This window comes from Cricetulus griseus, chromosome 4 (assembly GCF_003668045.3).
Source record: "Cricetulus griseus strain 17A/GY chromosome 4, alternate assembly CriGri-PICRH-1.0, whole genome shotgun sequence".
Classification (NCBI taxonomy): Eukaryota; Metazoa; Chordata; class Mammalia; order Rodentia; family Cricetidae; genus Cricetulus; species Cricetulus griseus.
The window spans coordinates 217,959,408-217,978,219 of record NC_048597.1 but is presented as its reverse complement, the minus strand read 5'-3'; the positions used below and the strand labels follow the sequence as shown (position 1 = coordinate 217,978,219).

The 18,812-nt window shown below is 44.2% G+C and overlaps 2 protein-coding genes and 1 non-coding gene across 13 annotated transcripts in view; 2 read left to right on the top strand and 1 right to left on the bottom strand.

Moving 5' to 3' along the window:
• Kif9 (kinesin family member 9) overlaps window positions 1-10,278 on the bottom strand; it is a 52,197-nt gene extending 41,919 nt beyond the window's left edge. For 2 of the 10 annotated variants that reach the window (XM_027414671.2, XM_035444003.1), the window contains exons 1-4: window positions 9,905-10,277; window positions 8,756-8,998; window positions 3,210-3,307; window positions 109-274 (exon numbers count right to left, since the gene is read on the bottom strand). In XM_027414671.2, the coding sequence (XP_027270472.1) occupies window positions 109-274; window positions 3,210-3,307; window positions 8,756-8,792 (301 nt within the window). In that variant the 5' untranslated portion in view covers window positions 8,793-8,998; window positions 9,905-10,277. The other 8 variants (XR_004769765.1, XM_027414675.2, XM_027414679.2 and 5 more) reach the window with 8 other exon arrangements.
• LOC113835539 lies at window positions 5,647-5,753 on the top strand. Its single transcript, XR_003485166.1, has one exon. It is a non-coding gene; the product is annotated as a U6 spliceosomal RNA (small nuclear RNA).
• A 5-nt stretch (window positions 10,279-10,283) lies between the features above and the next one.
• The window catches only part of Klhl18 (kelch like family member 18), a 53,046-nt gene continuing 44,517 nt past the window's right edge, over window positions 10,284-18,812 (top strand). Inside the window, exon 1 of one of the 2 annotated variants that reach the window (XM_027414681.2) lies at window positions 10,284-10,474. In XM_027414681.2, coding sequence (XP_027270482.1) covers window positions 10,346-10,474 — 129 coding nt within the window. In that variant the 5' untranslated portion in view covers window positions 10,284-10,345. The remainder of the gene's footprint in view (window positions 10,475-18,812) is intronic. The other variant, XM_027414682.2, reaches the window with a different exon arrangement.

Sequence of the window (18,812 nt, the reverse complement as noted above, 5' to 3'; positions counted from 1 at the left end):
AACAAACTTCTTATGTTTTATTTTTTTCAGAAAAGAGTACCTCTTGTACCTCCTCCTCCAGGAGTGCCTCCTCAGAGTCCTAGATAAAACAACAATTGATTAAATTACCATTGTATCCATCAAGGGCTTGAGAAACTGCATCCTTGGCGACTGTCTCATAAACCAAGTCCTGGGTGGCGTCATGAAGAACTCCATCCAGCTTGAAGGACCAGTCTGTCTGCTGGTTATTGACAACTCCTCTCCGAGTATCTTTTTTCAAGTGAATATCAATGCTCTGGGGGGGGGGGAGACACAGGAAGAAGCCAGGTGTGGGTGACACACACCTGGAATCCCAGCCCTTGGAAGTCTGAGTTGGGAGAATCTGGAGTTTCAGGCCAGTCTATACAGTAAGAGATGCCACATTGAAGAGGGGGTTGGAGTTATTTTTAGGAAACTTCTGTAAAAAGAATCTCTAATAGCACTCAGGAGGCAGAGGCAGGCAGATCCCTGTGAGTTCAGGGCCAGCCTGATCTATATTGAGAGTTCCAGGACAGCCAGGGCTATATAGGGGACTATATCAAATAAATAAGTAACAAGGCTACTAGGGAGACCCTGTATCAAAACAAACAAACAATCACTGGCAAATGAGGGCTAACTTATAGAAAACAGAGAATGTGAAGTTTTTAAAAAGTTTTTTAGTTTTATATGTGAATGCTTTATGTGAACGTGTATGCATGTGTGCCTGGTACCTGCAGGGTTCAGAAGAGGGCATCAGACCCCCTGGAACTGGAGTTACAGACAGTTGTGAGCGGTCATGTGGGTGCTGAGAATGAAGCCCAAGTTCTCTGCAAAAGCAGCAAGTGATCGTAACTACAGAGCCATCTCTCCAGCCCCAATCTGTCAGGTTCTAATTAAGTCAGATTTAGCTACATCCCATTCATAAGTATAGAAGCTTTGAATTAGGCAAGAGTAGCAATGAAATTAGCAACAATGGCTCTGGCTCAGGCCCTGGCTGTTTGGCTACAGGTGAGGTGGTGATGCTCCTCCGTCTTCTGCACTGTGTCCAGGATTTACTTCTACAAACATCTGTGAGTCACTGGGAGCAGGGATGGAATGGACACACAAAGTCTCTGAACTTCTCAGACACAGTCATTTGTGTTCATGTAAACTTGTGTTGGGGGATATTTGATCACACTGTGACCCTGAGTTTTCGTTTGTGCTAATTAATAAAATTAACCTTGGATCAGGAGGTTGCTTTAGCACCTGGATGACAGAAGGTAATCACAGAGCATCAGAGGGCTTCTGGGAGAGATAGAGAGGCACCGGAAGCTGTAGGGCGGGGTTTGGAGGGGCAAGGCCTTTTCTGGTTTGGGGAAGTGGAAGCACAGGTCTTTGGGACATGCCAGCAAAGAGGAAACGTTAGCTAAGTGTGACCCAGCCTCTCTGATCAGCCTGAGTGGCCAGGCAGCTGCTAGAGAAGCAAGCTGGTAACTGTGGAGTTGCATTTGCTGACTGTGCCAAAGTAAAAACAATATACTTGAGAAGATTTTCAGATGCACCTTCAACTAATTACCAGTAAGATTCCGAACTTTTTTTTTTTTTTTTTTGGTTTTTTAAGACAGGGTTTCTCCGTGGCTTTGGAGGCTGTCCTGGAACTAGCTCTTGTAGACCAGGCTGGTCTCGAACTCACAGAGATCCAGCTGCCTCTGCCTCCCGAGTGCTGGGATTAAAGGTGTGCGCCACCAACGCCCAGCTCAAACTTTTTTTTTTTTAAGATTTTATTTATTTATTATGTATACAATTTATTTATTCTGCTTCCATGTATACCTACACACCAGAAGAGGGCACCAGATCTCATAACAGATGGTTGTGAGCCACCATGTGGTTGCTGGGAATTGAACTCAGGACTTTTGGAAGAGCAGTCGGTGCTCTTAACCTCTAAGCCATCTCTCCAGCCCCAAACTTTTTTTTAAAGACATTTTTGTGATACAAAGGCTTGCTTTGAATTTAGGTATTTGGATTTTTCCTTTCAGTCTCTCAACTTCTAACCACACTATGGCACCACACCAGCTTATTCCAAGCTCTTGATGGGGACTGAAGCGATAACTGAAATCTTCTACTGGCTGCTGGAATTCAAAGTTCAAGACCCAGCCACCCAGAGAAGAACAAAACTAATGCCAAGACAGATGGGGTCACCAGGTGTGGTGACATGTACCTATAATTCCAGAACTTGGGAAGGAGAAGTAAAAGGATCATGAGTTCCAAATCATCCTCTGTTAAATAGTTTAAGCTGGGCATTGGTGGCGCACGCCTTTAATCCCAGCACTTGGGAGGCAGAGGCAGGCGGATCTCTGTGAGTTCGAGGCCAGCCTGGTCTCCAGAGCGAGTGCCAGGATAGGCTCCAAAGCTACACAGAGAAACACTGTCTAACCCCCCCCCAAAACAAACAAACAAACAGACAAACAAATAAATAAATAAATAGTCAGTTTATAGACAGCTGGGTTCCATGAGACCCTGTCTCCAAAAAAGTCAAACAACACCAGCCTGGTCTATAAGACAGTTCCAGGACAGTCTCCAAAGCCACAAGGAAACCTTGTCTCAAAACCTCCACCCCCGCTGCCCCCAAAAAATCAAAAAGTTGCTTCCCAGGATGCATGCTCTATGCTTCTGTATTTGTTGAAATTGAGCCCATGGAGGCATCCTTGAGGTCTTTTCTGACTATTGGGACTTTCCAGACCTGAGCAATTTGTTCTTGAACTATTTGTTTAAAAAAAGTTCTACGAGGGCTGGCAAGATGACTCAGTGAGAAAAGGTGCCTGCCACCAAGCCTGACAACCTGAGTTTGATTCCCCGGGACCCATGTGGTAGAAGAAAGAACCTACTCTACAATCCTGAATCCTGCAAGTTGCTCTCTTACTTCCACATTTGTGCTGCAGCACGTGTGTGTGTGTGTGTGTGTGTGTGTGTGTGTGTGTGTGTGTGTAAATGTGCATACAACAGCATGCGTATGGAATTTGGAGGACAACTTTTAGGAGCTGATTCTCTCCTTCCACCATGTAGATCTAGGGAACAGAACTCGGGTCCTCATACTTGGTGGCAAGCATCTTTACCCACTGAGCCATCTCTCCAGGACCTCTGGTTTTGATCCTCGAATGGCTGTTGGAAAACAAAGTCACACTGAACTGGACAAGGAAGGACTGGATAAGTGAAAGCAAACACATTTCACTTACTTTGTTGTCATCTCCATATTTGATCATGTCATGAGCAAAGTCATCAGTAGGCTTGACACGAACAAACGCTTGAACCTTTTTCCTAGTACCCATTTTAGCTAAAGAGAAGAGAACAAAAATATGTTTAGCAGTCATCATCAAATACCAACTAGACGGGAGAGGTCATTTGTCAAGATCAGAATAAAAACCTACCATGATGTGCAGGCATGCAACCCTAATACTGGGAAGTGAAGGCAGGTGGATAAGAGTTCAAGGCCAGCCTCAGCTCTCTTGTGAGCTGGAGGACAGCTTGGCCTGTAAGAGACCAGTTGCAACCCACTGTCACTACCCAACAAGGACATGTGCCTCCTGTCTTATAGGCTACTTTGCCATTTTCCACTATGATCCCAAAAGACAGAAATCCCTTTAGCGGCCTGATTTTAGCTGCTGTTTCTAGAAATGTCCTGTATTTAAGATGAACCCACTTATGCTTTGCTTCATTTGTTCTGTTTTCTCTTGACATACTTGCCCGGAATACATTAAAGCTAGTTGCCTTTTCTTCATTAATAGACCTTCTTTCATGCCTCTGTCTCTATCAGACTAACCATATGAGAATAAATTAAGTATCTTGTAAGATATATATTCATCATTATTATTACTGTGAATGAGAGACACCTGTCTCAGCATGTGGTGGCAGTCAAAGGACAACGGAGTCAGTTCTTTTTTTTCACCATGTTGGCTCCAGGATCAGACTTGTGTCCTCAGGATTCCAAAGTAAGCACTTTATTTGCCAAGCCATCTGGCTGGCCCTAGATTAAATATTCTTTTTTTAATTTAATGTTTATTTTTATTTGTGTGTGTTTGTGTGAGTATATGCAACAGCATACAAGTGTCCTTGGAGGCCAGAAGAGTGAGTCTGATCTTCTGGAGCTGGAGTTATAGGCAGTAATGAGCTGCCTGATATGGGTGCTGGGAAGAGCAATAAGCACTCTTTTTTTTTTTTTTTTTTTGGTTTTTTGAGACAGGGTTTCTCTGTGTAGCTTTGGAGCCTATCCTGGCACTTGCTCTGGAGACCAGGCTGGCCTCGAACTCCCGAGTGCTGGGATTAAAGGTGTTCGCCACCAACGCCCAGCGGAATAAGCACTCTTAACCACTGAATCATCTGAAGTCCCAATTAAGAGTTCTTGATCTAGTCCATAATCCAATAGTCTTTCTTCTCTCACATTGATGAAAAAAAAAAAAAACAGTCTCTTGTTCCCTCTTGCTCTCCTAAAACCTAACTATATTCTCACCTTAAAAAAAAAAGTCTATTTTGCCGGGTGGTGGTGGTGCATGCCGTTGGTCCCAGCACTTGGGAGGAAGAGTCAGGCGAATCTCTGAGTTTGAAACCAGCCTGGTCTACAAGAGCGAGTTCCAGGACAGCCTCCAAAGCCACAGAGAAACCCTGTCTGGGGAAAAAAAAGTCTGTTTTATGTGTATGGGTGTTTTTCTTGCATAAATGTCTATGTGCAATGTATGTGCAGTGCCTGTGGTGGCCAGAAGAGGGGAATGGATTCCCCTGGAGCCAGAGTTACAGTTGTGAACACAGGTCCTCTGGAAAAGCAGTCAGTGATTTTAACTGTGGAGCCATCTCTCCATTTCCTCACTACATACATACATACATACATACATACATACATACATACATACCTATATACGTACATACATACATACATACCTATATACATACATACATACATACATACATACATACATGTGTGTGTGTGTGTGTGTGTGTGTGTGTGTTTGTCTTGTTATAGTATAGTGACTGAAGACAAATGACATCCTTCTGTATATATGTTTCTCTTATGGTTGACGAATAAAACACCGATTGGCCAGTAGCCAGGCAGGAAGTATAGGCAGGGCTACTAGACAAGGAGAATTCTGGGGAAAGGACACAGGGAGTGGTTGAAAGGGAAATACCATGTAGCTGCCAAAGGAGTAACATGCTGGATTACAGGTAATCCACAGCCTCATGGCAATGCATAGTTTAATAGAAATGGGTTAATAATTAAGAGCAAGCTAGCCAGTAAGAAGCCTAAGCCATTGGCCATACAGTTTATAATTAATATAAGCCTCTGTGTTTATTTGAGGCAAAGCAGCTGTAGGACCAGGTGAGACAGAAACTCCGTCTACAGACAAATATATACAGCTTTGTGGGATGAACACTTGTAAAATATAAAATAGAAGTGATAGGGAGGCAAGCTTGGTTAAAGGTCAAGTAAAGTCAAAATGCTACTTGAAAGAGATTCTACCAATTGGACTGCTGCTCTTAATTCAGAGTGGAAAAGCAAACAAGTGATTAAATGCAACTGATAATTCAACTAATTTTGTTTTGTCTTGAGACTAGTATTCATGTATCCCAGTCTGGCCTTTTAAGTTTTATTTATTTATTTTTCAAATTAAATTTTAAATTAAAGTGCTCGTTTTGGCAGCACATATACTAAAATTGGAACGATATAGAGAAGATTAGCATGGCCATTGCGCAAGGATGACATGCAAATTCGTGAAGCATTCTATATTTTTTTTAAAAATTTAAATTAAAGTTAATTAATTTAATTGTGTGGAAATCAGAATACACATTTGTGGGGTCAGTTCTCGCCTTCCACTTTCACATGGGTTCCAAGGATGAAACTCAGTCACCAGACTTGCAAGGCAAGTAACATCCTTTACATAGGAGCCATCTCACTGGCCCAAGGCTGGCCTTTAACTCCTGACCCTCCTGTCTTCACTTCCTCAGTGCTATATTACAGATGCATACTGTGATACCCAATTCATTTTTATGACTTTAAGGGGGAATGAGCACTTGTTCACTTTTTTTTTTTTTTTTTTTTTTGGTTTTTCGAGACAGGGTTTCTCTGTGGCTTTGGAGGCTGTCCTGGAACTAGCTCTTGTAGACCAGGCTGGTCTCGAACTCACAGAGATCCACCTGCCTCTGCCTCCCGAGTGCTGGGATTAAAGGTGTGCGCCACCAACGCCCGGCTAGTTGATCACTTTTTCCAGTGTCTCATGATATATAGTGATGATAAAGGACTAAGTACTGACACAAAATCTTCAGTGCTCTAAGGCAAGAGAAGTAAAATCTACTTGTAATAATCATTAATTCTGTTAAATCTAGCTAAATTAAACTGAGACATTTGGGTATGTACATGTGTGCACTCACCTGTGTGAGTGTGTGTGTGTGTGTGAGTGTGTGTGTGAGTGTGTGTGTGTGTGTGTGTGTGTGTGTGTGAGTGTGTGTGTGTGTGTGTGTGTGTGTGTGTGTGTGTGTGTGTGTGTGTGAGTGTGTGTGTGTGTGTGTGTGTGTGTGTGTGTGCGCGCACTGGCTCATGTTAGTGAGCATATGAGCTAGAGGTGGAAAAGGAATGTCTGCACTGTTGACCTCCTCCTTATATTTTGAAGCAGGGTCTGTCACTGAACCCGGAGCTCACCACTTTGGTTATACTTGCTGGCCAGCAAGCCCACAGGATGCACATGTCTCTCAGCTCCAGCATGAGCAGCTTTTATGTGGGCTCGAGGAATCCAAACTCTGGTCTTCATGCTTGAAGCGACAAGGACTTTACCCAGTGAGACGTCTCACAGCTCTAAGATGAGCCCTTCCTAAGAGTCAGATGTTGAGGCAGCACCGTGCCTGCCTAAAACCCCAGCACTTGTGGAGGCAGGATGGTCATAACAATTTCAAGGTCATTCTCCGTTGCATAGTGAGTTCAAGGCCAGTCAGGGATTAACAATGGCCTATCTCAAAAAATAATACCATTTAGAACTACTATTGTACAATGCACAAAACCAAATTTAAATACAATAAATACAGGATGTAGGCTGCACTGTATACTCCATTAGGGTTGGGCCAGTTCAAGAAGGAATAAAGCATCTTCCCCCAAAGTAACCTGCACTTTTATTGAGGGAAGGAGACAGGAGAGGAGTAGGGAAGAAGCTAGAGAAGGGAAAAGGAAAAACAAGCATCTATCAGCAAAAGAATTCACTGAATTTATGAAAAGTTAGAGACATGTCAGACAAAGGAACATGATTCAGTCTTCTAACAAATTGAAGGGATGCTTAAGGATTTTTAAAAAAACCTTTACAGGAAAACTTTCTCATGTGAAATAGAACCTCTTCTAATATTCATAAAAATCATATAAGGGGCCGGGTGGTGGTGGCACACACCTTTAATCCAAGCACTTAGGAGTCAGAGGCAGGTGGATCTATGAGTTTGTGACTAACTTGGTCTATAGCCAATGCTGTAGTGAGACTCTGGGTCAAACAAACACATGAAAAAGACATAGAAGTCTCAACAAGATGGCGTGGGTAAAGACACTTGCCATTAGGCTTAATGACCTGAGTTTGATCCCCAGGATAGTGGAAGAAAGGGCCCAAGCTATCCTCTGACCTCTACACAAATTCTTTGGCATATATGGGTGTGCGCACATGCTCGTGTGCACACACACAAACACATGCACACACTTAATAAACTAAAATAAAATATTAAAAGCGTATCAAATAAGTAATAGTAACATTTTTACATATACTTTTCTAATAGAGGTGCAACGATGTTACCTAACAAAAATTATTTTAGATTTTAAAACTATTAATGGCTTTCACATGTCTATACACAACTTGAGATCATTTCCTCTTACAATTACATTACAAATACATATGATGTTATGTATCCTACAGAAATAAATTAAATGGAAGGTGCTACTCTTCCAGCTTACAGTTTTGATGATGTGGATAAAATGAGAGCATCACCCATCGATGGTATGCACTGCAAGTCTCAAATCAAGTAAAAAACACAGTACCCCCAAATTTGCCTGTTACAGTGTAAGCATTTCCTATACCGCTTGAGTACCTATTTCATGGAAGTCTTTCCCTAGCACTCTTGTATCTTTTAGAGGTTTTTTTTGTGGTTGTTTTTAGAAAATTAATCTGAAAAATATTGGGGTAAGAAAAGAACGAAGCTTGGTTGAACCATTTGTCTGAAAAATTGAGCTCTTGGAAAAAAAATCACACATAGCTCTAATGTGAACCCCAAATTGAGGAAACCAAAGGGAAGATTTCATTTCCAAGTTCACTTTGATTTATATTACTGAGAAACTGAGAATAGAGAGAAGTGATTTGTTGTTCGTGATTTTAAATAATGTTTTCCCTGAGATAGTGTGTCACAGTGTAACCCAGGCTGGCCTTGACCTCTCAGTCCTCTTGCCTTTGCTTCCCAAGTGTTGGGACAGCACCTCCAAATGAGAGGTGTGCTTTTTACTCAGTTTCTACAGCTCTGGGAAACCCTCCCAAACACAAACCCCAACAGCCCAGCTTCCTGCCCAGCAAAATTCCAGTGCCATTGGGTATAAGCTAACATTTTCAACATGCACATGCAGCCACCTATCTATTCTTCCCTAGATAGGTTCTCCTGACTCTCATGCCACCAAACATTCCTGGAGTCTGCAAGCTGCAAGGAGCCTTTCCCATGACCTACACTCCTCCCACAAGCCTACAGCTCAACAGCGCGTCTAAGCCATGCCATTTGCACTTACTGAAATACTGCTTGTTACCGTTCTTATGTCGCTTCATTTATGTGGGCTTCAGCTCCCAAATGAAATTACAAGCTGCGTGAGGACAAGGAGTGTGCCTTTTCTCTCTTGTGATTCCCCCCACAAGGTCCAGAACAGCGCCCAGCACACAGCAGGTGCTCAATAAATGGTGGTTGGTGGTGAGAGTCATGGCTGGAAGTCTGAGGGTGACTGAATCTCCATAGGTGGGTCCATCTTCAGTCACTACTGAGAAAGTTCCAAGGTATACGATGTCACTCCTCTCCCACGCTACCTCTAACCCCTGAACTTGCAGGCTTCTTAAGAAGAACTTGATTTCCAGGTACAAGAAGCCATGTTCAGTCTCTCAACACACCCTCCGCATTAGATAGTGTATCTTTCCCTCAGGACTTTGCACGGAAGCCCCGCCCCCTCTCGTCATTTGAACAAAATCTTTGGATAAGGCTGATTGATAAAATGAACCCTCTGTGCTGAGAGATTCAGTGTTCCTTCATTTGTTTGGGGCCTGGGAAGGCCTCATGAAGACTTGACATTCGATGGGATGACTGGTAGGCACTGGCGGTCCCTATCTGCCATGCTCTTACCTGGACCAGAGACAAAGACTGCCCGAGAAACAGCAGCATCTACACCCACAACACCTACTGTACCACACCGTGAGGTGAACCCAAACCTGGCATCCAGGCAAAACCAGCCTCTCTCTCTCATTTCTCACCCTTTTGACAGACAGCTTTCCTAAAGCGTTCATGGCAGGCGAACTCGCTCCCATTCCCAGGCCCTTCTGCAGAGCTTTCCTCCTCTGCCGTTCGAAAGGATCGAAGTGAAGATGCCGAAGGTCTCTCCAGTTCGAAAACTGAGGCGTGAAGCGTCCGAATGACCCCTGACACTCAACCTCACGCCCTCTCTGTCTAGGGCGAGTCGTGGGACCCCGGGGGAGACTCGTGGGACTAGAGAACATTAGTTCAAAAACTTGACGCTCCCCTAAGCCGCGATCAGGCTTGAAGGGGCACAAGATGACACAACACGCTCTCTAGGGGTGCCTGGGTTTCTACAGAAAAGGGCGCTGGCGGCAGCCAGGGCGGATATCCGCGCGAGTGCTCTTTGACCTAACCCCACCGGCGCGTGGCTACTGCTCACCTCGCGACCTCTGTAACTGCAGCGACTCCAAGGAGGAATCCGGACTGCCTGACGACCCGCTGTGTACACGGTCGCCATGGCAACGGGAAGCTTCCAGGGACTCCGGAAGTGGTGTAAAGCGGTGGCGGAATTGAAGTCCTCACTCCCCCGTTGAAGGTACAGGCAAAGTCAGGGCTGAACGAAGAGGACCTAGATGGGGCCGATTAACCTGGAAGGCTTGGAGCACCTGCGTAGGCGAAACTGGGGTTTAGGTTGCGGCAAAAGAAGGTTATGTATGAACCAGGAAGCGGGGCATCGGGACTTCCGGTGCGTACGGCGGCCGCGCAGGGCCGTGGGATTTCTGCTTCGCGCTCCGCGCTGCCGTCAGCGTGCTCCCCTGCCCCGCCCTGGTGAGTGTGAAGCCTGCCGGCCAGGCCTGCGCAGTTGCGGCGGCCGGGGAAGATGGTGGAGGACGGCGCGGAGGAGCTGGAGGACTTGGTGCATTTCTCCGTGTCGGAGTTGCCTAGTCGTGGCTACGGCGTCATGGAGGAGATCCGGCGGCAGGGCAAGCTGTGCGATGTGACGCTCAAGGTGCCGGGGTCTGGGCGGTGGCTGACTGAAGCAAAGGGACCGGGCGGGAAGCAAAGCGGGGTGGTGGACCGGGGAAGAGAGGTTAGAGAGAGCAGGGTGGGACGGAGAGCGGTGCCAAGCGCAGAGGGGGATTGAGGCCAAGTTGGGAGAGGAAAGGGGCAGCCGTTCAGCCATTGGAAGGAAAGACCGAGAGTTGTGCCGCTGACGCCCTAAGAAAAGGAGACATTGGGGTATCCGCCTCCTTTTCTGTCACACAGACGAGAGAAAATGTTCTTGCAGCCGGTCTATGGAGGAAGGGGCGGTGGCTGACTCCACATTCCGATGGGCACACTAAAACATCTTATCTTGTCAGAAAGTCATTCCTTTGTGCTCCTTGAAGTTGGCTGTGCTGTTGTACAGGCTAATAAGCCATCTCCTCAGGAGTCATTGCCTGCCCTTGGCGCTTTTAGAATCGGGTCTGGAGATCTTTTGGTGTGGACTACTCTGCCCCACGCTAGAAAATAACCCGCAGTCACCACCAAAAGGTCCTGGAGGCCAGGCTAATGGGCTGCTTGGGGAGGGGAATATATTCACCACCTGTTCCCTACCAGCATTCTGGTCTGGTGTCCTGTGCTTTGGATCAAGCTGGGCTGCCTCTTGACTACACTGCTGAGCCAGGTGGATGCCCTCCAGGTGGGGAGATGCTACTTGCCTGTGGTTTTTCCTGCTGGACTTTGCCTGGAAGGCTCTTAGTGTGTGCCTAACACTCCCTCTTCCTGTTTCAAAACAGCAGAAAGACACAGACACCTTTTCGATTTTGCTTTCTACTTAGTTAAGGAAACTTTGCTTCTCCACATATTAGAGTCAGACTGGTAAGTAGGATGGTTAATAGTTTGGCACTTTGAAAAGCAAAGCAGTCTGAGAGTGGCTTTGGAGACAGAAGGATTTGCATGAAAATACTAGCTGTAACCTTGGGCAAGTTACTTAATCTCCCCAAGCTTAAGTTTTTCAAATGTGGAAATAAAGATGACTCCTAAATCTCACTATTAGTGAGGATTGAATGAGATGTTTGGTATTCTTTGTACAACACCTATTGTGACTTTTTCATGACCCCTGAAAGAAATGGTTTTCTATTAGAGTACTGAACTGGCCTAAGAAGGGGCAGGATTTCCCCAGGTAAAACAGGGAAACCAAGAGGATTATTAAAACTAACCCGGACTAAAGGATGCAAAAGGTGTCAAGGCCACTAGAGACTTGGAAGCTGAAGAGTGACTTAATTGTGGCAGTAACATCTAAGATGAGTGGGGACTAGTGAAAAGCAGTAGGAAGAAAGAAGTTTTGTGTTAAGATTTGGACTGGCAATAGGCTGATCAGGTAAAGGCAACTTGCTGCCAAGCCTGATGACCGGAGTTCAATCCCTGTGACCCACATAGTGGAAGGATAGGAATGATTCCTGGAAATTGTCCTCTGCCCTCCGTAAGTATGCTGTGGCATGTACACACACACACACACACACACACACACACACACACACACACACACAATAAAAAAATGTCTTTAAAAAGATTTAGGCTGTGTCAGGTAGTGGTGGCACACGCCTTTAGTCCCAGCACTCAGGAAGCAGAGGCAGGCGAATCTCTGTGAGTTCAATGCCAGCCAGGTCTACACAGAGAAACCTTGTCTGGAAAAAACCAAAAAAAAAAACAAAAACAAACAAACAAACAAAAAACATAGGTTAGAACTAAACATAACTATAGACTCTCTTCTATAAAGCCTCAGGAGAGCTCAGTGGTGCTGGGAGCCATAGAAAGGCCAGGTCTACATTTCACTACTTACAACAAGGGCTGTTCGAGTCTTACCTCAAACTTCTGGTGAATCCTGACTGTTTTTAGTTAAGCAGACACTGAAGAACCAGTTAGAGGCTTTTTGGCACGTGATGATGTAGTAACTAGTTGCCCCCCTCCCCCCCCCCAGTTAGGGTAATGGTTCTCAAACTTCGTCAGGTGGACTTGTTGTTCATTAGAGCTCACCCTAGAATTTCTGAGTCATAGGTATGGCATGGGCCCTGTCAAGTTCACCAGTGATGCTATCATCCAGTACTACATTCCAAGAACCAAGCTATAGAATAAAGTACTTGCTCTTTCAGTGTAGATGCATAATCAATAAATCTTTGTATTCGGGGATGCCCTAGTTACCCAAGTCTGGAGTCACGAGTTTATCCTGTTCAGATGTTTTTTTATTAGGGCAGTGGCAGGACAGTTGCCTGCCCAGTAGAGGGGACCAGTACTGCCTGTTTTGGGCCCCTCCTCATGACACACCTTCAGAGGAGACTGGTGTTCCTAGTGCTCAGAGTTGGAGGTTATTCTGCAGTTGCTTGACCTCTGCATTGCTCAGAATTCTCTACCGGGTCAGGCACTGGCTTGTCTGGTTTTCATCTTGTAATCATTTGTTGATGTTTGTAATCTCTCACTGTGCTGTGTTTTCGTTGGGAACTTTGCTTGATGATCTGAGATGCAGTGTGACACAGACTCTGCACTGATCTGAATCCTGGCTCTGCCACTTCATAGCTGAAAAAACTTAAATTCCTTAATGATAGGGAGTCAGTTTATTCCTCTGTAAATGGACATCATTACCTACCTGAGTGCTAACGATTCAATTACTTTATGAACTTCAAACTTCATGTAATGAATGCTCTGCGAATAGTAGGTGTTTGTGTTTTATTATCTATCTGTCTGTGTATCTATCTATCTATCTATCTATCTATCTATCTATCTATCTGTATGTGTTTTAGATAGGATCTCATTAAGTTACCCAAGCTGGCTTTCAACCATCTGTCTCATGCCTTGCCTTCCTGAATACTGAATGCTGGGGTTACAAGTATACACCAACATGTCTGTCTCATTTATATGTATGTATATTAATATATTTTTGTTTGTTTGTTTTTATGTATATGGATATTTTTATGTACCACTTGTGCACCTGGTGCCCTTAGAAGCCAAAGAGGACATTGGATCCTGTGGAAATACAATGATAGATGGTTGTGAGCTGCTGTGTGGGTGCTGGGAATCAAACCTGAGTCCTTTGGAAGAGCAGTCAGAGCTCTTAACCACAGATCCATCTCTCTAGTCCTTAATAATAATGCTTAAAGAGATAAGATCTCAATGTGTTGAGCAAGCTGCCCCAAAACTCTTGTGCTCAAGTCATCTTGCCTTTGTTTCCCAAGTAACTGGGACTATAGGGGCATACTGTTGCGTCTGATTCATTAATAATAATTTAATGATGCTTCCAGAGAAAGTATAAATAAATGTATGTGTTCCGTTTGCAGATTTTTGCTTTATCTTATTAGTGTTTTGTTGGTGGTGGTTTTTGTTTTGTTTTTTTCAAGACAGAGTCTCACTATGTAGCTCTGGCTGTCCTGGAACTCACTCTGTAGACCAGGCTGGCTTTGGATTTACAGAGATCCACCTGCCTCTGCCTCCTGAGGGCTGGGATTAAAGGCATGCACCACTACCCTGACTGTTTGCATTTGTTTTTTGAGACAGGGTCTCAGGTATCCTGAGCTTGCCTTGAATTTGCTATGTAGCTGAGGATGACCTTGAATTCATGATCATAAGTATTCAGATTAAAGGCATGCCTCACCACACTTGGTCTAAGTGTGCAGTTTTGAATTTATCTGAGTTTATTTATGTTCCTTGCCTTCAAAGAGTTTGCAATCCACAGCTCTTCTTCAGTAGCTTACATTTAACAATTGAGACAAAGTCCAGAAAGGGCTTGCTTAAGGTCACAGGCTGGATTAGGCAAAAGTAGGGTTAGATGTAGTCTCCGTGCTCTTGTGTTGAGTCTTCTGTTGCTGACAGAGTCTGAACAGAATGATTTCAGTCACTCCTTTGTGACTTTGAATTAAGCTCCACCAGTTCAGCCTCACTCACTGTTAACTTAATGCCCTCCTCTTCCTCTCTTCCCAAGGAGGAAAGTGAGCGTTCACAGGCTCTCACACCCTCTCAGTTTACTGCTAATACTTGGACCTAGATTTGCTTTGCCTTTAGAAATATTTAAACTTAAATGCCTTAGTAGCCCATTGGATGGTTATGTAGGAGTGTGACAGAAAGGAATAATATGTTCATTTTTTAAAAATCACATTTTAGCCACGTGATGGAGGCACACACCTTTAATCCCAGCACTGTGGAGGCAGAGGCAGACAGAGCTCTGTGAGTTCCAGACCAGAGCTACATAATGAGACCCTGTTTCTTTTCTTTTCTTTTCTTTTCTTTTTTTGAGACAGGGTTTCTCTGTGGCTTTGGATTCTGTCCTGGAACTCACTCTATAGACCAGGCTGGTCTCTGCCTCCTGAGTGCTGGAATTAATGGCGTGAGCCACCAACACCTGGCAAGACCCTGTTTCTAAACTAATTGATTAATTAAAAATAAAACAAAACCCCCTTTTTATTTTTTAATAATTTGAACTTTTTATTAGGAACAAAACAGAAACCTATGGTTCTTCTCTTTGGAAAGTCTTTTCCCTTAATGGCTAGAAGGATACTACAGGACTTCTTGGCAACCTATGGGATGTTACTGAAGTCTGGATAGAGCCATTTGTATCCATGGAGGTTCTGATCTCTTCCTCCCAGCTCATCTCCATGTCTCTAACAGAAGTCCAAGGTTCAGACTGTATATCAGGTCCATCTGGGTCCAGCAAGTTGGGTAGAAGCCCACCTCCCAGATTCAGGGAGCATTCTCCCTCATGAGATCTCAAGTCAGCAAGTGGTTTGTTTCTGTTTGCCCCTCAACTCACATACCCCCTCTTTTATATTTGTGAAAGCAGAATGGGGAGAATATCACCAAACCTGCGTGTTTAGTATTCAGACCTGTATGTAAGCTTAGAGGAGAGAGGGGACGGCTGTGTGTGTGTGTGTGTGTGTGTGTGTGTGTGTGTGTGTGTGTGTGTGTGTGTGTAGGTCAGAGTACAACTTTGTGGAGTTCATTCTTCTGTCTTTACATGGATTCTAAGGGCTGAACTCAAATCAGAGGGTCTTGTATGGCAGACATTTGACCTGAGGGCCATCTCTTCTGTCCCTCCTAAAGTTTTGAACTAGGATCTGAGAATTTAGCTTCCAGAAGGAACTATCTGTTCTATGGGTGAAGGCCACAGTTTTAGAATATTTTCTTTTCATCCTTTAAATCTAGGTACAGAACCTTCACTAGAACTGGCTGTAAGTGCTGCACATGAGAGTCTGGAATCCTGCCCTGTTTGCAATACAAGAATAGGTGGAGAAGGAAATGAAGTCAGAACTTGTTGGTGCATGCCATTTTTGTTATGTATAGTGTAGTGTATTACACAGGGATAGTTATAGAGCTAGAATAACCATGTTCTAAAGAATCCATCGAAACCTCTATTAAAACCATTTATTTTGTAGATTGAAAAACTCTGAAGTTTAAGCTATTAAGGGATTTGTCCTAGGCACAGGACAAATTATTATTTGGATCTATTAGCTGAGATCCAACATAGCTTCTTTTTTGGGGGGGTGGGGTGGAAGCAAAGCTCTTACAGCCTCTGTTGGGTTACTCACCTGTGCTTCAGATGGCATGAACCCGAGCAGGATACAAGCAACCAACCCATCTTTAGTGTCACTTGTGAGCCTGTAAGGCAGTGATGCAAGTGAGTCTTAGTTCAACACCCCAGATCTGTTGCAGCAGAGTGAAAAATGAAGACTTTTCTTTTGGATATTTGAGACAGGGTTTCTCTGTAGCTTTGGAGGCTGTCCTGGAACTCACTCTGTAGACCAGACTGGCCTCAAACTCACAGAGATCCACCTGCCTCTGCCTCCTGAGTGCTGGGATTAAAGGCGTGCACCACCAACTCCCATTGAAAAATGAAGACTTTTTCTGCTGTTTTCTAGATATAAGTTCTTTTTTGGTGGGGGAGAGGGAGCTTTGAGACAGAGTCTCATTCTGTACTCAGGCTGTCTGGAAACTCACTGTGTAGCCAGGACAGCCTCAGACTTGATCTTCCAGCCTCAGTCTCTGAGTACTGAAATTGTGGGTGTGAGCTGTCATGACCAGTTGTAGACATATGTTTTTAGATTCCTTTTGATTTTGAATGACGTTGTATATAAAACTTTAAACTTCTGAATACTCACTGAATAGTTTATTCCTAAGACTTTCTCTGACTTTCTAAAGTAGCTAGAGATGAAGAATACACTACTTGAGGAGCAGACACTTGGGATAAGAATTTGCTACTCAGTAGAAGTTCACTTTTGCATGGTATGGAGGCCCTCACCTGTAATCCCAGCATGGGAGGCTGAAACTGGAGGGTTGACACAAATTCAAGGCCAGCCTGGGCTACCTAGTAAATTCTAGGCTAGCCTGAGCTGCAACGTGAGGCTGTCTCAAACCAATAGGGAAAGGGAGAGAGGAAGGGGAAAGGGTTTTGATCTCTTTCTCATTTGAATTACATTATGGATAATGCTGTTAACATTTGGACATCAACTAAGCAGAAAGAGAGAGAGAGAGAGAGAGAGAGAGAGAGAGAGAGAGAGAGAGAGAGAGAGAGAGAGAGAGAGAGAGAATGCACACATGCACACAGTGCTGCTGCCTGACAACATCTGGGTTATGGACAGTTGGAGATGTAGCAGTCTGGAAAACCTGTTGCCAGAAGAGTGAATTATTCCATGGGGTTCACCCTGATCTTCTGGAGCGTGACTGGGGGAATGTCAGAAGCCCATGCTTGTGGGTGCTTTTCATTTTCATTGTAGACAGTTCCGCTATTGTTTTGTGTCTAAGACTCCTTTGTTTGCTCCTTAGCCACACTTGGTTTAGCTTGATGACGGAAGAATGAAACCACATAGTTTTTCTAAAAATGTGTTCCTAGACTTTCCCAACTTACAACCATGGCTCCTATCTCGCCAACTTGTCGACTCTTGGCACTCTTCGTTGTCTCTTTGGCATGAAACCATCCAGCTTCTTTGCGGTTGGTTTATATGCCAGCAAGACCATAGGGAGAATACCCAAACAGCTGACTGCATCATTGCTTATTCCAGTTGGGAACAAGATGAATGAATGAAAATGCGTGTGAGCCACAGGTTAGCAATCCTAGTAGGCACTGGGGATTTGTAGGTAATACAGTTTCAGTTGTGGCTACTCATAGCTTGAAAAGCAGCTTCGCACAATATACCTGAGAACTGGTGTGGCCGTGGCAAGTGTGAAACAAACACAAGTAGCTATGGCTTATTGGCCTGAGTATGTTTTACTGGACCTTTGTAGACCTGAAGTTTTTGGAGTAGGTTTCAGTTTCAGTTGCTTTGTGACCCCACATAGAGTATCTAGGGATTGGAAGTTTTGTCTTACTAAAGGGTATGACTGAGGAGCTAGAGATGGAGTCCGGTTCTGGAACACTCACTTAGCCTAAGGGAGGCCCTGGTTTCAGTCTCTAGTGACACAGAAAGAAAAGCAGTAAAGGTGACTTCGTGAAAAATTCTCAATCTCCAGGCTACTGCAGGTGAACTCATGTCTGTTACTCTGGTTTGTGAATGAAAAACCCACCTGGGAGAAGTTACTATTAAAATCTGAATTTCGCTAGTAAAGTCTTATATCTCTAACTGGAGCATGAAGCTGAATATTTTCACGTTGTTAATGGAAGGCTCCAAACTCCCTTTCTGTCTCACTTGAAGCTGAGGGTACCAAGCTACTCACAGAATAATAAGTCATTATAGGCAAAAGTGGTTAAAATGGGCTAGGGAGATAGTGTAGTTGGTAAAGTGCTTGACTTGGAAGTCAGAAGACAAGTTTGGTTCCCAGAACCAAAGGCTGGGCATGGTGGTTATAATCCCAGCACTGGGGTGGCAGAGACAGATGAATATCTTGGGTTCAATGGCAGTTATCCTACTGTATTTGGCAAGTTCCAGGCCAGTGAAAGACAGCCTCAAAATAAAATAAAATAAAATAAAAGGGTGGTCAGTGCCTGAGGAATGACACCAAAGGTTGTATTCTCACCTCCACACCTGCGTATACACACGTGCACCCTGTTCACACATAAGCACATACACACCAAATAAATTGCCTTTTGATTTCGTTTTGTTTGTTTTTGAGATAGGGTCTGATTCTGTAGCTTAGAACTCACCATGTAGCCCAGATTGGCCTTGACAGTCCTCTTCCTCAGTTTCATAAGTGCCAAGGTTATTTGTATTCGCCACATGCTCAGCCCAAAAGAAGTTTTTACCTATATGTATATACTCTGTATGTATATATACATAGTTTTCATTTAAGAATTTAAAGCACATTCACTTACTATTGTGGAGGGGGCAAGAGCATGTGGGAGTCGTTTTTCTACCTTATTGAGTCCCTGTGGTCATGCCTTTGCTCTG